Below are 21,557 nucleotides of genomic sequence, written 5' to 3' on the forward strand. Positions count from 1 at the left end.
CAACAAAAATTGCACAGGGCCAAAATAAAGAAAACTTCAAAACAGACCTGAAGGACATAACCAAATACTTAAACAAATGGCAAAGCATACTTAGATGGAAAGGTGCAAAATCATAAAGATGTCAAGCCTCTCTCTGTGTTCATTTCCTGCAGCCTGACATAAAGACACCCAGCTGAGCATGGCCTATATCCACCAAACCAGACCCATGAACGGGAAATAAATGCTTGTTGTTTTAAGGTGGCTTGTTAAGCAGCAATATTACAGCAATAGCTGAATAATGCACCTGTGAAATAACAGCTATTCAGAGTTATTTATTGCAGTATTTTTTGTATACATGGTAGATTGAAAACCTACATATCCCTCAACAGGGTTCTAGGTAAATAATTTCTGATACATCCATACAATGGAATTCTATGCTATGAAAAAGAATGAAAAAGACCAGTGTTTACTGATATGATGCACAATATACGCCAAGTGAAAAAAGCAAAGTGCAAAATAGTGTGTATAGTATGCTACTATTTGTCTGAAAAAGAAAGGGGAGAAATGAATATATATGAACTTGTATTTCTAAAAATTTAGAAGAATAAATAATAAACATGGTTTACTGGTGGAGGGAACAGGAACTGGTTGGAGCATAAAACTGGAATAGAGCTTTTTCCAGGTACTTTTTTTTAATGTTAGAGTCATGTGAGCATACTCACAATATTAAAATGCGAACGTTTTTTGGTTTTGAGCCTATAGTTGCCTATATTTGAAGGTTTGGAAAAAATAGATTTGAATGGAGGAATTAGAGGAGCTCTTTTAGACAATGGGCTTTCCCTCCCTCTTATTCTTTTCTTAGTCATCTTTTTCATTTTGCCATTTCTCTCAGGTGATAACCTTTCTGATTCACCTAATTGGGGGAGGGTTAGGGAGAGAGCTCCTCCACCAGTGGTATTAAAGGTGGGCTCAGATCTAGTCCAAAGCATAGACTTCAACATCTGTCCCTTTAACTTCTACTTTCTCTCATAATTTACTGATAAGTTCATCATCCAGTACAGGGCTCGATTTGAATTTTTATATTTGTTTAATAAATGCAGGTTTGCGACTCAAAGAAGGCTGTAATATAAATCGAAGCTTATTTATTTTGGGACAAGTGATCAAGAAACTTAGTGATGGACAAGTTGGGTATGTTTATTCCACTGTACTCTATCTGTTAATGCTTATGTTTTCATTAGGTCGAGAATTGTAATATTTTAGTGACACTCAAATAAATGTTCTTATTTCATATATTCAAAAGCTTTCATGACTCTGATCATGCTTGGCTTCTTATACATATGATTGTGTCCTACTAAATTTACTTTCTGTATTTTAAATATTTTTTAGTTAGTAGTTTTGATCTGCCTCATGTAATCTGTAAATAATTAATTTTTTTAACTGTAGCTATTTTAAGGTTCTACATTAAGAACCAACCACTTTCGTTATATAAAAATTCTTACTCTTTTTCTTCCCAAATTCATTTCTCACTAAGTGGTTTCATAAATTATCGAGATAGCAAATTAACACGAATTCTCCAGAATTCCTTGGGAGGAAATGCAAAAACACGTATTATCTGCACAATTACTCCAGTGTCTTTTGATGAAACTCTTACTACTCTCCAGGTGAGTGTGATTTTTATCTCAACTTAATAGGAGGGGATATCATCTTTAAGAAGGAAAAATTACCTACTAAAAATAGGTAGAGTTTTTTAAATTCACATAACTACCTGTTAAAATAAAATTACGTGTTGTCTGCTAAATAGCATTTCTTAATTTTCCCAAGATTCAATCATTCATATCCCACCTCCACAATTTTTGCCACATCCAACACTATTTTACTGAAATTGACTTGATATTTTTCTTTTACAAACTCACTTTTTTACTTAATTGATTATGAAAGGAAACGTTATATCAGTTCTGTAAATGAAAAACTAGTATCACTTGCAACAAATAGAAGGTGACCCAAAAAACATGTGTATGTGATTATAATAAAATAATTCCTAAATTCCTACTAGCTAATTGTTGCCTGCCTTTGCACTGAGCCTAAGGCCTGCATTTTATGTTTAAAAAAGGAGAGGGGTGAGTAGGGGGGAATTGAATTGTCAGTAGAATAGCTGTCTCAATGAAGGATTCAATGTTTTATATAATGGATACCTTCATGTACCCACTTAAAGTAACTTCTGATACTCATACTCTAAGAAACATTGCTTTAAATAGCTACTGAGCACTGGGTTGAGGTACTGTCAGAGAAAAAAGATAGAAAATAGAGTCCCTGGCTTCACAGAATGTAGTCTTATAGGGAAGATAAGACCTGTCTTCCAACATGATTGCCTTGGATTAATACTTAAGTAGCTAGTAAGTAGGATAGCGTTCAAAGGAAGGAGAGAGGCTTTTGACTGGAGCATTACAGACATTGTTACAGAGACATAAAATGCACTCTGTACTCAAAAGTATTAAACTACCTGGGAAGAATACTGATTTTCCTTTACAAAACTTAATTACAAGAAGACCAAATATTATTAATTTACTTAATTTTTGTGTGTGGAGCACATAACACTCTTGTATTTTTTCCCAGTTTGCCAGCACTGCTAAACATATGAAGAATACTCCTTACGTTAACGAGGTATCAAATGATGAAGCTCTCCTGAAAAGATACAGAAAAGAAATAATGGATCTTAAAAAGCAATTAGAGGAGGTATGTGTGAACCATGTATTTCAATAAAGAGTAGGGACAGATTTAGAATTGAGATCTACCTAATCACCCAGAGATTCTTAAGTCATCAATATCTGAGTTTTGCAACCTAAATTTAAAACAGCTTTCAACTAAGAAGAAATCAACTCATAAAAATTTTAGTTTAATGTACTATAAACTGAAAGATTTGGTTTCTTGAAGTTATTTTAGATATTGTTTTTCATTTTCAAAGGGGAAAATTTGATATTTTCAAATGGGCCAAGTGGAGATAATTTTTTTTTTTAATTGTCACAAATTATACATAGGGAATTAGGTTAAAAAAGAGAGATTATGTATAGGTACCTAAAACTACTTTCTCTGGTTTCACGTTAACTTGAATTTTTCTTCCAACCCTGAGATAGCAATCTAATAAGATAGCATAATCACTTGTCATTGTTTGTTTTAACTATTATGGTCCTCTATTTTATATAAATCTTGCATTTTAGTGATCTTTTTAGGAATAAGCTAAAATATCAAATGGTAGTCTTATGAAAACATCTCTTCCTTTGCTGTAGGTATTCAAATCTCTGCTTTTGACTTCTCTGCCTACTATTTATATATTTTTAGGCAACTAATAGAATTGCTTTAACAGCATTGTAATGGCATATAGAATAGTGGCATGAGAAGAAATGTATATTTGACTTTATTTTTAGTTTGAGAAATTACTGATTATGGTAACTGTATTGGTGTTCTGCAGGTAGGGTATATTTTATTTCAATAAAATTAAAATTCTCTTAGTTCACATACAAATTTCTATTCTGTTCTTTTAAGCTACTTTCGAAGTTTTAAAATCTAGCTACGTTTGTTATTAACATAACCCAATATTACATTCTGTAGGTTTCTTTAGAGACTCGAGCCCAGGCAATGGAAAAAGACCAAATGGCACAACTTTTGGAAGAAAAAGATTTACTTCAAAAAGTGCAGATTGAGAAAATTCAAAACTTAACACGGATGCTGGTGACCTCTTCTTCCCTCACATCACAACAGGAATTAAAGGTAAAATTTAAAAGATGGCAACTTAAACTTGGTATACAGAGAATAGAACGGGTATTCCTATGTGTTTATTACATAGTTATGCATTTCTTATCTTTTGATACAGTGTATTCAAGAAACCCAGAACTTTTGTGTTGCTATTTACCTATATAGCAACAAAACACCTAAGAGAAGAGGTTTATTAAAAAATACTGATCCCTAATGTAGAGGTCCTAATTCAAGGATTCAAGCGTACCACCTATATTTTCTTCTAGGAGTTTTATGGTTTCAGGTGTTAACATTCACGTCTTTAATCAGTTTGAGTTGATTTTTGTGTATAGTGTAAGATAGTGGCCCAGTTTCGTTCTTTTGCATATGGCTGTCCAGTTTTTCCAACATCATTTACTGAACAGACTGTCCTTTCCCTATTGTATCTTCCTGGTTCCTTTGTTGTAAATTAATTGATCATATATGTGTAGGGTTTATTTCTGAGCTCTCTATTCTGTTTCATTTGTCTATGTGTCTGTTTTTATGGCACTATCATACATATTGTTTTGATTGCTATAGCTTTGTAATACAGTTTGAAATCAGGAAGCGTGATGCCTCCAGCTTTGCTCTTCTTTCTCAAGATTGTTTTGGCTATTTGGAGTCTTTCATGGTTTAGAGTCTAGAGTATATTCAAGGAATCTATTTACAATATGCTTCTTAAGAACTTCAAATAAAATTAATTAGAGATTGGAAACCACAGATGTCTAGAGTATGTGGGAATATTTTCTGTTTAAAGAAACAGAAATATTAGTATCAGGAAATTGATCTAGAATATAGATCAACATACTGATCAAAATTCTGGCTTCCAGTTTTTGTGGTTTTTGTTTTTACTAGAGTAGGGATTTATTTATCCAACAGATATTTTCTTAAGAGGACAGCCTCTGGATTTGAACTACCTGGGTTTGAATCCCTGTTCTGTCAGTTCCTAACACTTGACCTTGGGCAATTTCTCAAATACGCTTTGCTGCAGTTTCCTTATCTGTGATCTATAGCTTGATCCCCACCTCATGGGATTGTTGTGAGAATTAAGTGAGGTAACATACAGTACATGCTTAACACTATACTTTCTGCTCAGCAAATCCTCAATAAATATATACTATTAAGATAATTATTAATAGACATTATGTTCAGGTCACCATTCTAAGTATTTAGAAGATGCTCTAGATCAATTTGTTGACTGAGTGATGAGTAGGAAATAGCCCAGTGGAAGGCGTAAGGAATGGTGTTTCAGGAAGACACTTAAATGTACAGAAGCTTAAAATTGTGGGAAAACAGTATATTTCTTGGACTTTCTGGTGGCAGGAGCATTTTAAAACCTCAGTGAAGGACTTGAATGTTGTATTAGGCTAAGGACAAGGAAAAGCCTTGTATGGGACATAATCGGAATTGCATTTTGGGAAGGTGAGGCTGTTATGTGCATCAGATAGAGTGGGCCTCTGCAATGATTGTGGCTCTGGAGGTGGAAGAAATTGGATAAACTGGAGAGCTATTTGGGAGGTAGACTCAACAGGATTTTGTGATTATGTAGACACAAGAGGCAGGGAAAGGGAGAAGGAGGTATCCATAATGACTTGCTGGCATTACTAGGCTTTCTGGGTAGCTGGTAGCATATTCACTGAGTTGAGGAACACTGAATGAAGAGCAGTGGAGCTGCTCAGTGTTTGATTCAGGACGTCTCCATTTTAAGATGTCAGGCAGTCGAAAATGTGAAAGGTCTGACATGGAGGTATCAATTTGGCATTAACTACTGCAGATCCAATTTAGAGTCCTGGGAATGGGTGAGCTTGCTCTGGAAGCATGTCGAAAATGGAAAAAACAGAGAGTCAAACACAAAACCCCATGAAACAACAACTTTTTAGGTAAAGGCAGTAAAGAAGAATCCCTGAAGGAACCCATGTTTAGCTCAGAATTTAGAAGGAAACCAGCTGAATGTGGTAACCAAGGGAACAGAGTATTTCAGAGAGGTAGTGGTCAGCAGTGTCACATTCTGCTGAGAAGTTAAATAAGATACACATAGATAAAAATGCTTTGGATTTAGAAATAAGAAGCTCATTTGCAAAAGCAATTTTGAGTTATGTGTTGGTAGTGAAAGCCACCTTGCAGTGGGTTGAGATGACCCAAAGGGATGGGATCTTGAATACAGTAGAAGGGTCTGGCCTTAGAAGGAGAAACATCTATTCATGATAACAAGGACAGAGGAAAGGATAGGCATCAGTTCAGGTAATGCTTTTGTAAGTTTAGGCTTTTATTGTCTTTCTGAAGTAGGAAGTTTAATTTTTCTGCTGTGATAGCAGGAGATGGTGGAGACACAAGTTCATAGACAATGCTAAGAGTTTGAAATAGTATAGCCTTTATAGGGAATAGAAAAGAAAGCCAACGAGGAGGAAAGGAGTCTTACTGGGAAGCATTAAGGCCCCAGGTGATGGTGGCAGCCAGTCTTCTGACTGTATGCCCTGGCAGTGTTCAGGAGGCTGATAAAGTCTTAAAAGACAGTGTAATCCATCTGTGTGTACACTGTGTTGGAACAGGTTTGGGGAACAGATTGGGTCAAATAATTTGAGGCTGTTGACCCAAAAACATGGTTGAAGTGATGATCTATGGAATCTATGATAGGAAGAGAAAAACAGGAATAAAATAAGGTACCTTGTAAGCTAAGTAACTAATGGGATTAACTGGATCAAGAAAGTGGAGGATAGCCACTGTACTAAGAGCAGGTCTGGGTTTATGAGTTTGAGATAATGACAAGGTCCAGGAGTGGCTTTGGGAGCACGTGGAGTTGAGGTGAAGGTCTTTGGAGTCAAACATGTATATACAACTAGGTTTTTGCAGAGCAGGCTGTGGAAAGGGCTGGCTATTTCAAGCAAAAGGGTAGTATGTGGTAGAGGCATGAAAGCGTGCAGAATATTCTGGGGACAGCAGATAATGTTGACAGGCAACGCAGTAGAATGGTTGGTGGATAGGCTCTGAAGTTAACAGGCATGGGCTCAGCTTCCAGTTGGCTGTATGACTCTACTCAGCTCTCCAAACTTTCTGGACACCCAGCTCAACTATAAAATGGATGTAGTAATAGAGGATTGTTGAGAGGATCAAATAAGATGAGATAATGCTTGTACTAGTAGAGACACAAGAGAAAAATGCTAGCTGTGAAATATGGAAAGACACAAACCCTTAAGAAGTGGGCAGGGGAAGAGAAACCAGCAAAGCAGAATGAGAGATGAAGACAGCTAGCTGGGTGGGATAAGAATCAGGAGACAGAAATGCCCCTGAAGGGATGAGGAAGAAGTAGATAGATGATGAGGAAGAAGACAATGTAGAAACTAAAAGAAAATGGTAGCTAGAGAGAAGTGAGGAGGCAAGGGATTGTTTTCTTTAAAACTCAAAAGCAGATAAATAGGCTTGAGCATTCGTACAGCTAAGAGGAAGGAGCTAGGGAAGATGACAGATGAACAGATAACTGAGGGAAACAGAACTGGGCACCCAAATGTGCTTTTGGTAGCTCTAAGGGGGCAGCAACAGCTGTCCCTTCCGTATACCCCCAGGTTACTTGAAGAGTTGAGAGTCAGCCGATTCCTTTCAGTTACATTCCAGAAAAGCTTATAAGTAAACCTAATAAAATATGTAATTTAAATAGTAGTTTCATCAAATTTATTATGGGGTTAAATACTGGTTTGAAAAGTTTGAATATGTTTTCTTATCTCAGGTTATCCTTAAACTGGTAAGATATTAAAGTAGATTTAGTAAACATTCTGCCAAGTTGATGGGGTTTTTTGTTTGTTTGTTTTGGGTTTGTTTGTTTGTTTGTTTTTATTTATTTATTTTGGCTGCATCGGGTCTTAGTTTCGACACACAGGATCTTCACGGAGGCATGCAGGATCTTTTGTTGCCGCTCGTGGGCTCTTTGTTGCAGTGCTTCTGTCTAGTGGCCACAGGTTTTCTCTCTCTAGTTGTGGAGTGTGGGCTCCAGAACACGTGGGCTCTGTAGTTTGCAGCGTGGGAGCTCTCTAGTTGAGGCGCAGGAGCTCAGTAGTTGTGGCACAGGCTTAGTTGCCCTGCGGCATGTGGGATCTTAGTTTCCCAACCAGCGATCGAACCTGCGTCCCCTGCATTGGAAGGTGGACCACCAGGAAAATCCCAATGGTTTTTTAAAATGGAAACTAGTTCCCTTGTTTTAAGATGTTGAGCCCAGATCTGTGTGAGGTAATTCTGATTTCTTTCTCTTCAGGCTAAAAAAAAACGAAGAGTTACTTGGTGCCTTGGCAAAATTAACAAAATGAAGGACTCAAACTATGTAAATGAATTCAATATGCCAGTGAATGTAACAACAAAAACACATAAGGCTGCTGTAACTTTAGGAGAAATTGATGAATGTGAGTACTTTTTCAATTACTTTTAATTATAAAAACATCCCTATAAAGAGAGACTTTATTTATAACTCAATTAATGTGATAAACACATTTAAATAAAATGTATGTATTTTAGGTGTAATTACAATGGAGATAATGATAAAAATAAGTAATTTTAAGAAAGTGAAAGTTCATGACTTTCTCTATTTCTAGATTTCTTAAGAATAATGCATTATAGTTGAAACACATGTTTTTATTCTAATCATTATCCAGTTAAATTAGTATCCATATAACAAACATCAGCCTTAAACTCTGCTAACCTTGAAAGGATGGCGTTTACACAGGAATCCGTTTCAAAATTATGTCTCCAACATAGTTATAAATATTTTTGGGGGCATTTTTAAATCTACTTAAAGTAATCAAATCTCAAATTTAGAATTTGTCCTTTTTACCTATATTGTATTAAGGACCCCTGTATGTTATCACTCATTCTAACCAGTAATCTTAATTGACATAATAATTTAAATGATCACATTTATTGTTAATGTATTCTTGGCTATGATCATACTGTGAGCACATATTAGCTAATTTGAGTTTATTAGCTCTGATCAGATTTTTTTTTTATCTTTGAGTTTTAAGAAACTTAATAACAAGTTTATGGATAAATTTCTTTTCCCTCTAATTATAGCTGTCTGTTCAGAGTCTGATATTTTCAGTAACACTCTTGATACATTAACTGAGATAGAGTGGAATCCAGCAACAAAGCTACTAAGTCAGGTAACTTAAATGTATTTTACAGAGTATTATCCTTTTACTCTTTTTTAAATTCATTTGTTATCGGGGTTTATTGTTGTTGTTGTAACACATTTCTAGCTCTGACTTAATTTCAGTAACAGTTTTGCTTCTAATTAAGGCCACTAGAGTTTTAAAGGTCAATAAATAATCCCTCAGTTTCATTTCCTAGATTCAGAGCTACCTGAGAAATAATATAGTAGTCAGACCGGTGGAGAGTTAAATTATCAGCTTTATTACTAAGGAGCTTAAGGATCTGTATCCCATTATGAGCGCTACCTCCTACTTCTGACTCAACTTTTCTAGTCAGACACAGACAGAGCATTTGTTTATGATTTTTTTTTAAATTTTTAACCCTTTCAAAATAGTCGTCTTCTATTCTAAGTTAGCTAATTTACCAAAATGCAGATCCTTTATCTTACTCTGGATCAAGCTAGACCATTAAAAAGTTATTGAAGAAGAAAATGGCCTAAACCAACAAACGATTCAAGGTTAAATTAATTATTTGGTTAATCCAAATTTTGTTAAGGAAACAAACAATATATGATTGGAATTCTCTCTGACTTGAAAATTTGGTTTTGTTTGCAATAGGAAAACTTAGAAAGTGAATTGAGTTCACTTCGTGCAAACTATGATAATCTGGTGTTAGACTATGAACAACTAAGAAGAGAAAATGAAGAAATGGAATTGAAATTAAAAGAAAAGAATGATTTGGATGAATTTGAGGCTCTAGAAAGAAAAGCAGAGAAAGATCACGAGGTAAAGGATGTAGAAATATGAAACTAAACTAAAACCACACATTTAAATGAAGTATCATTCTCTTAAGGGTATTTCTAAGGTTGAGATATTGGGGATCCAACCATTTTCCATATGTATACACAATTTAGAGAATTTGAGAAATAATTTATTTCTATTTTAAAAGAGTTGAATCATATTTGTTTCACTTGTGCTTATGCACAAGAAGAAGAAATTAAGAACATCTTTAGGAAGGTTTGGTGAATGTGCCTATTGATGGATTTGTCTTGAAGAAGTTATTTCCTTATAATTTGTGTATTAAAATATTTAATTTATTAACATATCAGAAGTCCTGCCTAGAACGTAGCCATTTCCTACTGAGACCGACATGAATTTTAATATGTTGCTGAATGTTTTATATATGGATACTACCTATTAATGGATTTTGTTTTCTTTAGAAAATATTTTCCTAAATAGCTAGAACATTAGAATAGCTAGGGAAGCTAATTTTGCACATTTCTTTTTCCATATAAGAAAGTTACTGTGAAAATTAGTATAATACTAAATAATTTTAATGGAATTTTTAGAAATGAAATGGATCACTTAAATTTTTCAAGTGTGTAGTATTAGGCTACATTTTAAGAGAATGTAATCCATAAACCATCAGACTTTGGGGACTTGGTAACTGTCCAGAAGAATTCAAGCAATTTCTTAGTGTGGAGAGTCTTTAACCTAGAGTTCATAGACCCTATGAAATTATTCTATAGAATTTTGGAGTGCATATTCAGTTTTGTGGAGTAAGAATCCATAGCTGTTATCAGACTTGTGATGTGATCCACGAATCCCCTCAAAAATAAGAGCTGATGTTTTGATGTAGGTAAAACATGAGTTAATTTGCAGCTACTTATTTCTGTATGGAGAGCCCAAAGGGACACAGTTCCTTTTCCTCAGTATCAAAGTTTCTCACCTACTTTTCTTTTTTAAAAAGAAAAAAAAATTCTGTGCCAAAACTATTATTTCTGTTCTACCTACAAATTACATTTACTCCTACATTTCATAGGTATTATATCCTGAGAGGAAAAAGTCTATAACTTCTCTACAGACTTTCGTTTAATTTGTTTTAAAATTTGTGAATTCACAGAATGTAAAACTTCATGAAAAGAACAGTAGACTTCATAAACGGTTTTATTGAGAGGGGATGCTCTAGTGTTGTGGTTAAGAGCACGGTCTCTGGAGCAAACTACCTGGAATGAAGCCCTAGTTCTGCTGTTTATTAGCTCACCACAGATTTGAGCCTGTCACGAATTATTGGCAAGCCTTTGAGCAAGTCATCACATCTCTCAGGGCTTACGTTTTTGTGTATCTTCCTCTTTGAAGTTAGATCGGGAGCTTGCCAAGTCCCCTTCTAACTCCAAAATCTCACCTAATTTTTTTGTATATATCTTATAAAAAATACGGTATAAAATTACCTTTGGGCATATGTGTAGCAGTAATTTCTCTAATTTTTCTGACATCACTTATACATTCAATTAATTATTAAAATCAAAGCTCACTGAATTGACTCACATGAAGAGATTACAAAATAACACAGAATATATACCTTGAATCTCACATCTCGATTTTTTTTTTTCTTTTTACAGTTAAGGGGGAAAATAATCCTATTCTCTTTACTTTTACTTGGACACACATTGAAATTCTAGGTTCTGTGAGGTAACCTAAAAGTTTAAGTAATATAAACTTACTCTGTTCAAAGACAGTTTTACAATATGTATTTCATGTTAAACTACAAATACAAGTGTAGGTGTATGTAACAAAATATGTTCTGAAACCTACATTTTGGGGAAAAGTTTAACCAAAACGGAGTAAAGGTCATATTACGGCCTTAGAACATGTGGCCATTGCCCTAGTTTCCTAAGGGTTTTGTCAAAAATCACTAAAGCTGTGGATAATTTTCAAGTGGGGATACAGTAATATAAGATGTTTAAATAGTAATTTTAGAGAAAGGAATAAACAAGGTCAAGTATTATCACGATCAGGGAACAAGAGAAATTTCATCTCTCTACCTATTTTAACTTGATTTAATTTTATAATTTTCACAACTTGGAGATGTTTAAGAAGTTAATTATTTCATTTCACCTGCTGAAAATTACAGTTGAAATATGCAATATTTTCTTTGTAACAGTGGATTAACCCTATCATATCGTGTACTTTCTCTATGCTCTGCATCTTAAACATCATTGGGAGAGTGTACTCAGCTCTTTTCAAAAGTGACTTAATCTTTTTCTGTGTGAACCAGTACTTAAAATGAAGAGTGATTGCAAATGAGAAGTGGGGGAACTTTCCTTTCTAGATGTTTTCAAAGATTAAGGTTGATTATTTAGTTCTTCATTTCTGACAAATGTGGTTTTCTTGCACAAAAGTTAGAAACAGAAGAAAAGGTAAAAGATAGAGCCAATTTAAATTATAATCAATACAGATGTCTAAAACTTTGCAGAACAATGGTAACCACTCATCACATATGGCAATTGAGCACTTGGAATGGGGCCGGTCTCAAGTGACTTAAGTATGAAAAAAAGAATATACAATATTACATTAATTTTTTAATACTGATGAAGATATAATATTTTGCATATATTAGGTTAGATAAATTATATTAAAGTTAATTCTGCCTGCTTCTTTTTACTTTTTTTCAAGGTGGCTCTTAGAAAAATTTTAATTATAAATTTGGCTCACATTATATTTCTGTTGACTCATGCCGACCTAAATACGAATGTCAAACCAGCACTAGTCTAAAATCTAAAACTAGTCAGGACTGAATTAGACATCCAGAAAATATTATTTAAACAAGGTGCTATTTTTGTAAGTCCCTTACATTTGGCTAGAATTTCCTTTTACTCTTTAAGGACTCATCTGATAATGATTAAATAATTCTCAGGGTAATTATGTTTATCTTTGTTAAGCTGTAGTTTACTTCTTTTGAACACAGAAGTTTCTGGTACTCAAATATTTAATGCTACAGATATTTTGATAAAAAGGAAACTTTAATAGAAGTACTTGTATCTTTAAGTATTCTTTATACTTTTAGACAGTTGAACAATATAAAGCAATAACATCATCTTTCCAGTATTTCCTGTAGAATAAACCAGCAAGGTAATAGTTGATAATGCCATACATATCTCTTTAGCTTTGGTGAAGAAAATATTACTATTTTCTTATAATAATATTAGAAAGGTACCACATAAAACTGTCATAATCCAAACCTAAATTCCAAGTCACAACTCATTAAAAAGTATGCCAGTATAAAGCTAGGTGGATAATTTATGGGAAGAGAAAAAAATCTTATAGAATAAACAAAAATCTTATAGAATAAACAAAAATCTATTTAAAGTATGTTTTTTATAAAGGTTTGATTACCACTCTATCTTATACAGTGGTGGGTACTAATTTGCTTTTGACCTTATTGTAGCTTTATTAACATGACATAACTGTTTTGGGGGTCATGCTTAGGCTTTTTTCTTATTTGCTTGTTTTGTGGGGTTTGGGGATTTTTTTTGTTTGGTTGGTTGAGTTTGGGTTTTAGTTATTTATTTATTTTTAAATAATGAGGTGCTTCATTGCAGTAGCTTGAACGGTTGATCTCTGGTAGTTGAACTAGACTGATCTCCCAGTCTTTCTTATTGTGTTGGGTGATTCTAAAGCGGTGAATGAATGCTATCTTTTTTTTTTTTTTTTTTTGCTTTATTAACTATTGGTTTGCTCTGTTGCCTGTTCACATGCTCTTACAGATGCAACTAATTCATGAAATTTCCAACTTAAAGAATTTAGTTAAGCATGCAGAAGTGTATAATCAAGATCTTGAGGTGAGCATTTATGTTGGTATTTCTATTGATAAGGAACAAAAACTATAAAACATATATCATATGTAATTGAGCATATTTCAGAAAATAGAAGGAATTATATTCTTTAAATATCAAAGTTTTGAATTTTACTCTCAATTTAAACTATTAAATATAATTTCTTTTTAATTCCTTAGAATTAAAACCCAATTAAATTGTTTCATTCTCCTTTAATTGTTTTAGGATGTACTAAGTTCAAAAGTAGAGCTGCTTAGAGAAAAGGAAGACCAGATTAAGAAGCTACAGAAATACATAGACTCTCAGAAGTCAGAAAGTATGGAAATGGACTTGCCATACTCATCGGTAAAAATCAGGTTTATTTTGTTATGTCATCATTTTGGCATTTGTAGTATACTGTCATCGTCATCATCGCAAATGTTTATATTGAGCCTACTGTGTGCCAGGCATTGTTCTAATTGTTCTAAATATAGTATTTTATTTAATCCTGTCAGTAACCCTATGAGAGAGGCACTATTAGTATCATTGCCATTTTATGGATAAAGAATCATAGAGAGTTAAGGATATTATCCTTTGATTGAATGTAAGTAAGTTAGAGATGAGCTTCCATTAAAAATCAGTAATTCAAAAAATTTTAATGTTTTGCAATTGTTTTATACAAGTGCAGAAGTGTATAGTCAATATCTTCAGGTAAGCACTTACCGTTGATTAGTAACTAGAACTGTAAAACATGTAATTGAGCATGATTTCATAAATTTCATTAATTTCATTAATAGATATTAATGCATTCTCATTATAATTATGTAACTGTTTTAACAGTTTGATATTTTTCAGAGCTATAGCTGTAGGTGATTTTAGTTGGTATAAGATCATGGCATTAAATAGTATTGAATCTCATGGTGAAATTAACTTTTTTTTCCTATTTGCTTTCAATCCACCTGATTACTTCAGAAACTATCAGTTGGATTCTAGTTTTTAACTTTTTTAAAAAGGCAACAGTTACTAGCTGGAAAGTTTAGAATACTAGTTTCTATTTTTCTTCTTTTGTTTTCATTTGAATTTTTCAGAGTACTTTTTCTTACCTTCTATTAGTACTCTTTTGCTACCTTCTATTAATGACAAGTGATTCTTTTTAAAAGTGTTCTCATTGTTCTGAGGCCCTGGGAAGAAAGCACTTTCATATCATCCTGGAGTATCTGTTGATAGAATGGCAAATAGAATTGCCCATTTTTTTTAATTGTTGTTTATTTCTTTCTCTTTATTCATCCAATTTATTTATTCATTCATGCAGGCATGTTTGCATTAATATTTTGCCAAGTACATATGGTTGAATTCATGTAAGTGCAAGTCATGTTGAAATGCCACTTCTTTCTAAAAATGAGACTGTGGTTTTTTTTTTTTTTTTTTTTTTCGTTACACGGGCCTTTCTCTGTTGTGGCCTCTCCCGTTGCTCCGGACGCGCAGGCCCAGCAGCCATGGCTCACGGGCCCAGCCACTCCACAGCATGTGGCATCCTCCCGGACCGGGGCACAAACCCGCGTCCCCTGCATCGGCAGGCGGACTCTCAACCACTGCGCCACCAGGGAAGCCCGACTGTGGATTTTTTTTCATGTATTTATCAGTCATTTGCATTTTCTCCTCTGTGAGTTGCCTGTTCATATCTTTTCTCTATTTTTCTATTGGATTATTTATCTTTTTCTTTTCTATTTGTGATTTAACATCCTTAATTTTAACTATTAGCTATTCATCTGTCATATTTTGCAGAGAGTAACTTAAAATAAAAATACATATCAAACTTTAAGAGGCTAGCTAAGCAACAATTGTGTTAACCTTTTTAAACAATAACAGAATTATAGTACTTCTATACAATGCTTTTATCCTTTTGAAAAATATAGCCAGAATTTTTTAAATTTTTTTTTTTTGGTCACTCTGTGCCACTTGCAGGATCTGAGTTCCCTGACCAGGGATCGAACGCAGGCCCCAGCGGTGAAAGCACCGAGTCCTAACCACTAGAATGCAGGGAATTCCCTAAAATATTTTTACTATTTGAAATGTTAATTTTTTAATCTATTCCAAAAATACATTTGGCAATTCGCATATTTTAACCATTTTTGATTTGTTAGGAATAACATACATGTACATGTTAAGTCTTTTCCAACTCTAACAAAGTTAGATTTCACAAAATCCTTTTTGTCACGTGTATAGGAAAACACTGAAGACTTAAAACAAATGAAACAGACTCTGCTTGATGCTGAAACTGTAGCTCTTGATGCCAAGAGAGAATCAGCCTTTCTCAGAAGTGAAAATCTAAAGGTGAAAGAAAAAATGGTAAGTTATTTTTGTAATATTTGTAAAAACAGTTGCAATGATCAGTACATTTCTGTGAATCTGCAGCGTTTCTCTCAATAGGAAGAACTTGCAAGTACATGCAAGCAAATGGAAAATGATATTGAGTTATATCAAAGCCAGTTGGAGGCGAAAAAGAAAATGCAAGTTGATCTGGAGAAAGAATTACAATCTTCTTTTAATGAAATAACAAAACTCACCTCCCTTATAGATGGCAAAGTTCCAAAAGGTATTTCATCATTTCAGACTTATCTCTTTGCAAATCTGACTTTATACAGAAATGTACCTAAAAGATTTTGCAACTATATTGCAGTAATTAAAAATCCATTATTCTCTGGTGTTTTTAATAGCTTAATGTGAAGTTTTAATGTCATTTGGTATCTGTATTTATAAATGTTTCCTTGGACCTCAAACCATAAGGGTTTAAAAGTTATTTTTCAAATAAATTGAACCCAATCTTGGACAAGGTGATTTAACAATTGGATGAGTTGTTTACCAACACTGGCTCTTTCTTTAATAAATTTTATATAATCTGGTTAAATAATCTAACTATGTATGTAATTTAGATTTACCCAACTACAAGCTGTTTTATTTAACTTACTAAAAATTTCCTAGATTTACTGTCTAATATGGAATTGGAAAGGAAAATTACCCATCTCCAGAAAGCACTGAATAAGGAAGTCGAAGAAAATGAAGCTTTGCACAAAGAAGTTAATTTGCTCTCAGAATTGAAATCTTTACCTTCAGAAGTAGAAATGCTAAGGAAGGAGGTAAACACTTTTTTAAGCCAACAACTCTTACCTTAAAATAAAAACCTTTGCAATAGTGCCTTAAATATTTTGCCATATTTTATTTTAAAGTACCAGCCAAGAGACTGTAAATGCCTGACTCAATTTGCTAGCAATAGAAATATAAGTCAAATTCTAAGAAAAACCATGAAATGCCTGCTACACCAGAAAGTTAGAAAACACTTTAAAATGATAGGTGAGGAATTAAAGGCACATGCTGATTGTGTTTCTACTGTCCTTCTCCATGCAATCCTTACTAGAACCAGAGATTAGAAATCAAAACTTGGAAGGTAAAGTTAAACAGGATAATATATTGTTAAAGAGATGTCGCAATAAAAATATTGCCTTTCCTCAGTCAAACCTTTGCTTAATTTCAATGTCTTGAAATTGAGGTCAGGCAGAGAAAGTTTTTTCCTGAAAATTGCTTAAGTAGATCATATATTGCTAACATAGCTAAGTTTGCTTTCTTTTCCATAGATACATGATAAATCTGAAGAGCTCTGTATAATAACATCGGAAAAAGATAAATTGTTTTCTGAAGTAGCTCATAAGGAAAGTAGAATTCAAGATTTACTTGAAGAAATTGGGAAAACTAAAAATGACCTAGCAACTTCCCAGTTGAATTATGAAAGCACTGATCAAGAATTCCAAGATGTTAAAAATCATCATATTGAATTTGAGCAAAAGTATAAGATGGTCCTTGAAGAGAATGCAAAATTGAAACAGGAAATAGGAAATCTCTCTAAAGAAGCTCAAGAACTTGGTTTAAATTTGGATGCTTTGAAGACAGAGGTTGGTACAAGACACCCTCTAGGGAAATGATCTTTAGTCTTAATGGGGTTTGGCTTCCATGTGTATGTCGCAGAATACTCTGCTTTTCACATTTACTTTTTCTTATCTTAAAGCTCTCTCACAAAACCCAAGAACTTCAGCAGAAAACAACTGAGAATCAAAAAAGGTTAAAAGAAGTGGAAGAGCTGAAGCAACAATTAGAAAGTAGAGATTCTAGGCTGCACACTGTAGAAAAGGAGAAAACACTGCTTACTGAGAAACTTCAACAAACCTTAGTAGAAGTAAAAACCTTAACCCAAGAAAAGGATGATCAAAAACAACTCCAAGAGAGCCTGCAAATTGAGAGGGACCAACTCAAAACTGACATTCAGGATACTATAAACATGGTAAGGTTTTGACTGATTAAACTTTGAAATCTCAGAGCCTCTTTAAAAACATTACAGGAGCCATCATTTATTATTTATGATCAAGCAATAGCTATAAAATTATTTTCATTGTTTCACATTCTAATGGAAATTATTTTCTATTTCTCTGACAAAGAATATAGACACCCAGGCACAACTACGAAATGCTCTTGAGTCTTTGAGACAACACCAAGAAACGATTAACACACTAAAAATGAAAATTTCTGAGGAAACTTCCAAGAATTTGCATATAGAGGACAACTTAGGAGAAACTGAGGATGAATTTCAGGAGAAGGTAAGGGGTGTTTCTGTTCAAAGTTTTTATATGCTTGTATATGAGCTTTCTCCTTAACCTCAAACACTTAAGTGCAGAACAGTAATCTCAATCTTACTTATTATTCACAGTGGTAATAGCTCAGAATAATTTACACGCGTAAGTCTCATGTCTTTGAAATAACTGCAAATATAACTGCTTACAATCAATTTGAAAAGGAAAAGACAAAAAAACACTAGTTCGGACTTTGAGCTGATACTTTTCTAAGGCCTATTGTAATTTACACATCTTTAAAAGCCCCTCTGAATCCTAAGAATGTAAGAAAGATTCAGTGCTTATTATTAATTATGGCTAAAATATTTGTTTTATGTTGGATTTTGTATACTGTATTTGTTTAGAGTTTGCTATAGAATCAATGTATGTATCGTATTTGTGTCTATTTTTAGGGTTTGGACCATAATTTTACTATTAGGTGCTTAAATCTTGCCTTAATAATTCATTCTAGGTAAAATGGTTCATTTTGTCCTGAGACCTTAGGAGAAAAACTACTTAACTAGTTATTCAATTATATATAAGAAAAACTAGGATGCTAATGGTGACTTTTTAAAGGGAGGTGTATTAGTCTGCTAAGGCTGCCATAACAAAATATCACAGACTGCTTGTAAGCTATATGTTTATCTTCTTTGCAGAAATGTCTGTTCAAGTTTTTCCCATTTTTAAATTGGTTTATTGTTGTTGTTGAGTTGTAAGAGTTCTGTGTATTTTTCTGGTTGTTAACCCTTTATCAGTTATACGATTTGCCAGTATTTCCTCCCATTTCATAGGTTGCCTTTTCATTCTGCTGATTTTGTCCTTTTTTGCACAGAAGCTTTAAATTTTGATATAGTCTAATTAGCTTCTTTTTTCCCCCTTTACCCAGGCACACAATATTCCTGCCTTGGAAAATGAGCTTTCTCTTCTCTCTCCCTATTATTGAGTCCTTCTCTCCTAGAAAAGCATTTTCACTTCCACTATTATCTTGTGTTCTCAGCTTATCTATAATTTGGATCAACCATGGGCCAAAGGTTCTTGACCTTGATTTGAAATTTATAACTTCTACTTTCACAGGGGGAAGGTTTTTTGAACAGTTTTTTTTTAGAATAAGATACAACAATGTATAGCTGCTTTTAAACAAATGAAAAATGCGATCATAGGGCCCCATGAGAAGGAAGCAGTAGAGGAGAAGTGAGGGAAAGGAAGAGTTATACTCACTGGGACCAACTGGCTCCTGTAGTATTATGTTCATGCTAGAAGTGTCCATGGTGATAAAAGAGTCTGATGGGATTCTCTGGGGCCATTCTGTTCATTAGAGATCTTGAAACCTGGGCTGGAAGTCTGAGATCACCTTGTTCTTGTGATAACCTTGCTCATGCTGGAATCACCCATGTAGATAAAAGAGTGGGTCTGGGAATTTCCTGGGGCCCTCTGTTCATCTGGGTACCACAGAACTCCATTAAGTAGGTCTATCAGGAATCCCTTGGAGTACCCGTTTTCAGTCCTGCTTGATGTGTCTCTTTGGAAATGCAATTTCTCTAGTGTGTCTCAACAGAAATTAGATTTTACTCATAACCATGGTAGCTGAAATACTTCCTAGGCTGAGTTCAGTTTTGAAATGTACCTTGGGCATCATTATAGAATACTTCCTCTCCATCTGCTTTGTCTTTGTGTATATTCCTTTGTTTAGGAGTAAAGATGCAGGCTTCTGAATTATAATATCTGACAAACTGCTCCCAAAGCCTATATGTTCCCCACCTCGTGTATTGGGTTGGCCAAAAAGTTCGTTTGATTTTAAGTAAAAATAAAAGACACATTTTTCATTTTCACCAAGAAATGTATTGAACAATGTATTCATTGACCAAACGAACTTTTTGGCCAACCCAGTAGTTAGCTCTGTGTGCACCATTGTCAGAAGCTCATGAATATTGCCAACACTAAGAGGTTAACTAAACAAAATATGGTTTGTCCATATCCACTTCAGAGAATAGAGCAACTACTAAAAATACTAATTTGAAGATTACATAGCAGTATGGGAAACTGCATATGATCTAAGTGAAAAAGATAAAGATGTTAAAAAAAAAAAAAAGAAAAGCTAAATTGAATCCTATATATGTAAATTAATTATGATGGCTATGTTTTAAAAAAAGTTAATGGAAAAAACTGGAATGAAATATTTTAGAACTCTAATAGTGGTTGTGTTGGTGACACTGGATGACATTTTTTTCTCTTTATTTTTCAAATTTTTTTCTAATGTTACTTATAGATTACTATAAAAACTTTTTAAAACATATGTGGCCAGTATGGAACTGAATGTATTTATTGGGCTACTATAAGGTTATATAGTGACACTCTAATTTCATGCCAACAATTGTAATGTCAGTTTTTATCTCCTTTTACCAAGGAGTTCACATTTTAAGTTACCTTTGGTTAAGCCTTATTTATGGATAAATGAATTTATATAACATGCTTTTCTTAAGCAGTAAATGAAAATTGTATATTAAGAAAAGATGAATTATGCTATTATAATGTGAGATATATTTCTACCAAAATTATTTTGCCCTCTACATGTAATAAAGCTCCAGCTTTGGTGAGTATGACTACCTCTGAAAATAAAGATTAATTGGGAATAGGGGCTAGGGAATGATTTCCAGCTTTTAAGAAAAAAAATAAAGTGATAGAGTTCAAGGCGGCTTACTTTTTCATAAAGTCAGGTTAACCCATCATACGTGAAGATAATTGTTAATTATCTATAGCTGTCCAGGTGGTTCTTATCAGTGGACAGGCACAAGAGCACACACTCTGGAGCCAGACTATTGGATTCAAAATCTGGTTATTCTTCCCTGGGTGACCTGGGGCAAGTGACCTATCCTCCCTGGTATTGTTTCCTCATCCGTCAAATGGAGATAATACTAGTACCTACCTCATATGGTTATAGTGATGATTAAACGTGTCAATATATCAAAAGAGTGCCTAGTACATAATAAGTAATATATGTTGGCTATTTTTATTATTATTAAAATTATTATTAACTAAGAAATTCTTTAATGTATTTATATTTTAGATGGTTGGCATAGATAAAAAACAAAATTTGGAAGCCAGAAAAACCCAAGCACTGATTGCAGATGTTGAGGATAATGAGCTAATTGAGCAACAGAGAAAGATATCTTCTTTAATACAGGAGAAAAATGAACTGCAACAAATGTTAGAGAGTATTACAGCAGAAAAGGAACAACTGAAGACTGACCTAAGGGAAAGCATTGAAATGGTAGGATTTAGCACTGTATAATTAGCAATACAGTTTTGTCTTTGTACATTTTAGATTTTTCCAACTTTATTGAGGTATAATTTACATGCAATAAATGTATCTGATGCAAGAGCATAGTCTGATGACTTTTGACAAATGTCTCTACTTGTGTACCTTCCAC

The 21,557-nt window shown here is 33.7% G+C and overlaps 1 protein-coding gene across 8 annotated transcripts in view; it reads left to right on the forward strand.

Moving 5' to 3' along the window:
• The window catches only part of CENPE (centromere protein E), a 73,759-nt gene that overhangs the window by 12,582 nt on the left and 39,620 nt on the right, over positions 1 to 21,557 (forward strand). For 5 of the 8 annotated variants that reach the window (XM_032633356.1, XM_032633362.1, XM_032633357.1 and 2 more), the window contains exons 10-25: positions 1,080 to 1,167; positions 1,511 to 1,640; positions 2,593 to 2,712; positions 3,586 to 3,744; positions 7,991 to 8,135; positions 8,800 to 8,888; positions 9,495 to 9,662; positions 13,424 to 13,498; positions 13,718 to 13,837; positions 15,698 to 15,820; positions 15,902 to 16,067; positions 16,454 to 16,608; positions 17,104 to 17,418; positions 17,532 to 17,804; positions 17,959 to 18,117; positions 21,194 to 21,397. In XM_032633356.1, the coding sequence (XP_032489247.1) occupies positions 1,080 to 1,167; positions 1,511 to 1,640; positions 2,593 to 2,712; positions 3,586 to 3,744; positions 7,991 to 8,135; positions 8,800 to 8,888; positions 9,495 to 9,662; positions 13,424 to 13,498; positions 13,718 to 13,837; positions 15,698 to 15,820; positions 15,902 to 16,067; positions 16,454 to 16,608; positions 17,104 to 17,418; positions 17,532 to 17,804; positions 17,959 to 18,117; positions 21,194 to 21,397 (2,489 nt within the window). The remainder of the gene's footprint in view (positions 1 to 1,079; positions 1,168 to 1,510; positions 1,641 to 2,592; positions 2,713 to 3,585; positions 3,745 to 7,990; positions 8,136 to 8,799; positions 8,889 to 9,494; positions 9,663 to 13,423; positions 13,499 to 13,717; positions 13,838 to 15,697; positions 15,821 to 15,901; positions 16,068 to 16,453; positions 16,609 to 17,103; positions 17,419 to 17,531; positions 17,805 to 17,958; positions 18,118 to 21,193; positions 21,398 to 21,557) is intronic. The other 3 variants (XM_032633363.1, XM_032633358.1, XM_032633364.1) reach the window with 3 other exon arrangements.

Source organism: Phocoena sinus, chromosome 5 (assembly GCF_008692025.1).
Source record: "Phocoena sinus isolate mPhoSin1 chromosome 5, mPhoSin1.pri, whole genome shotgun sequence".
Lineage (NCBI taxonomy): Eukaryota > Metazoa > Chordata > Mammalia > Artiodactyla > Phocoenidae > Phocoena > Phocoena sinus.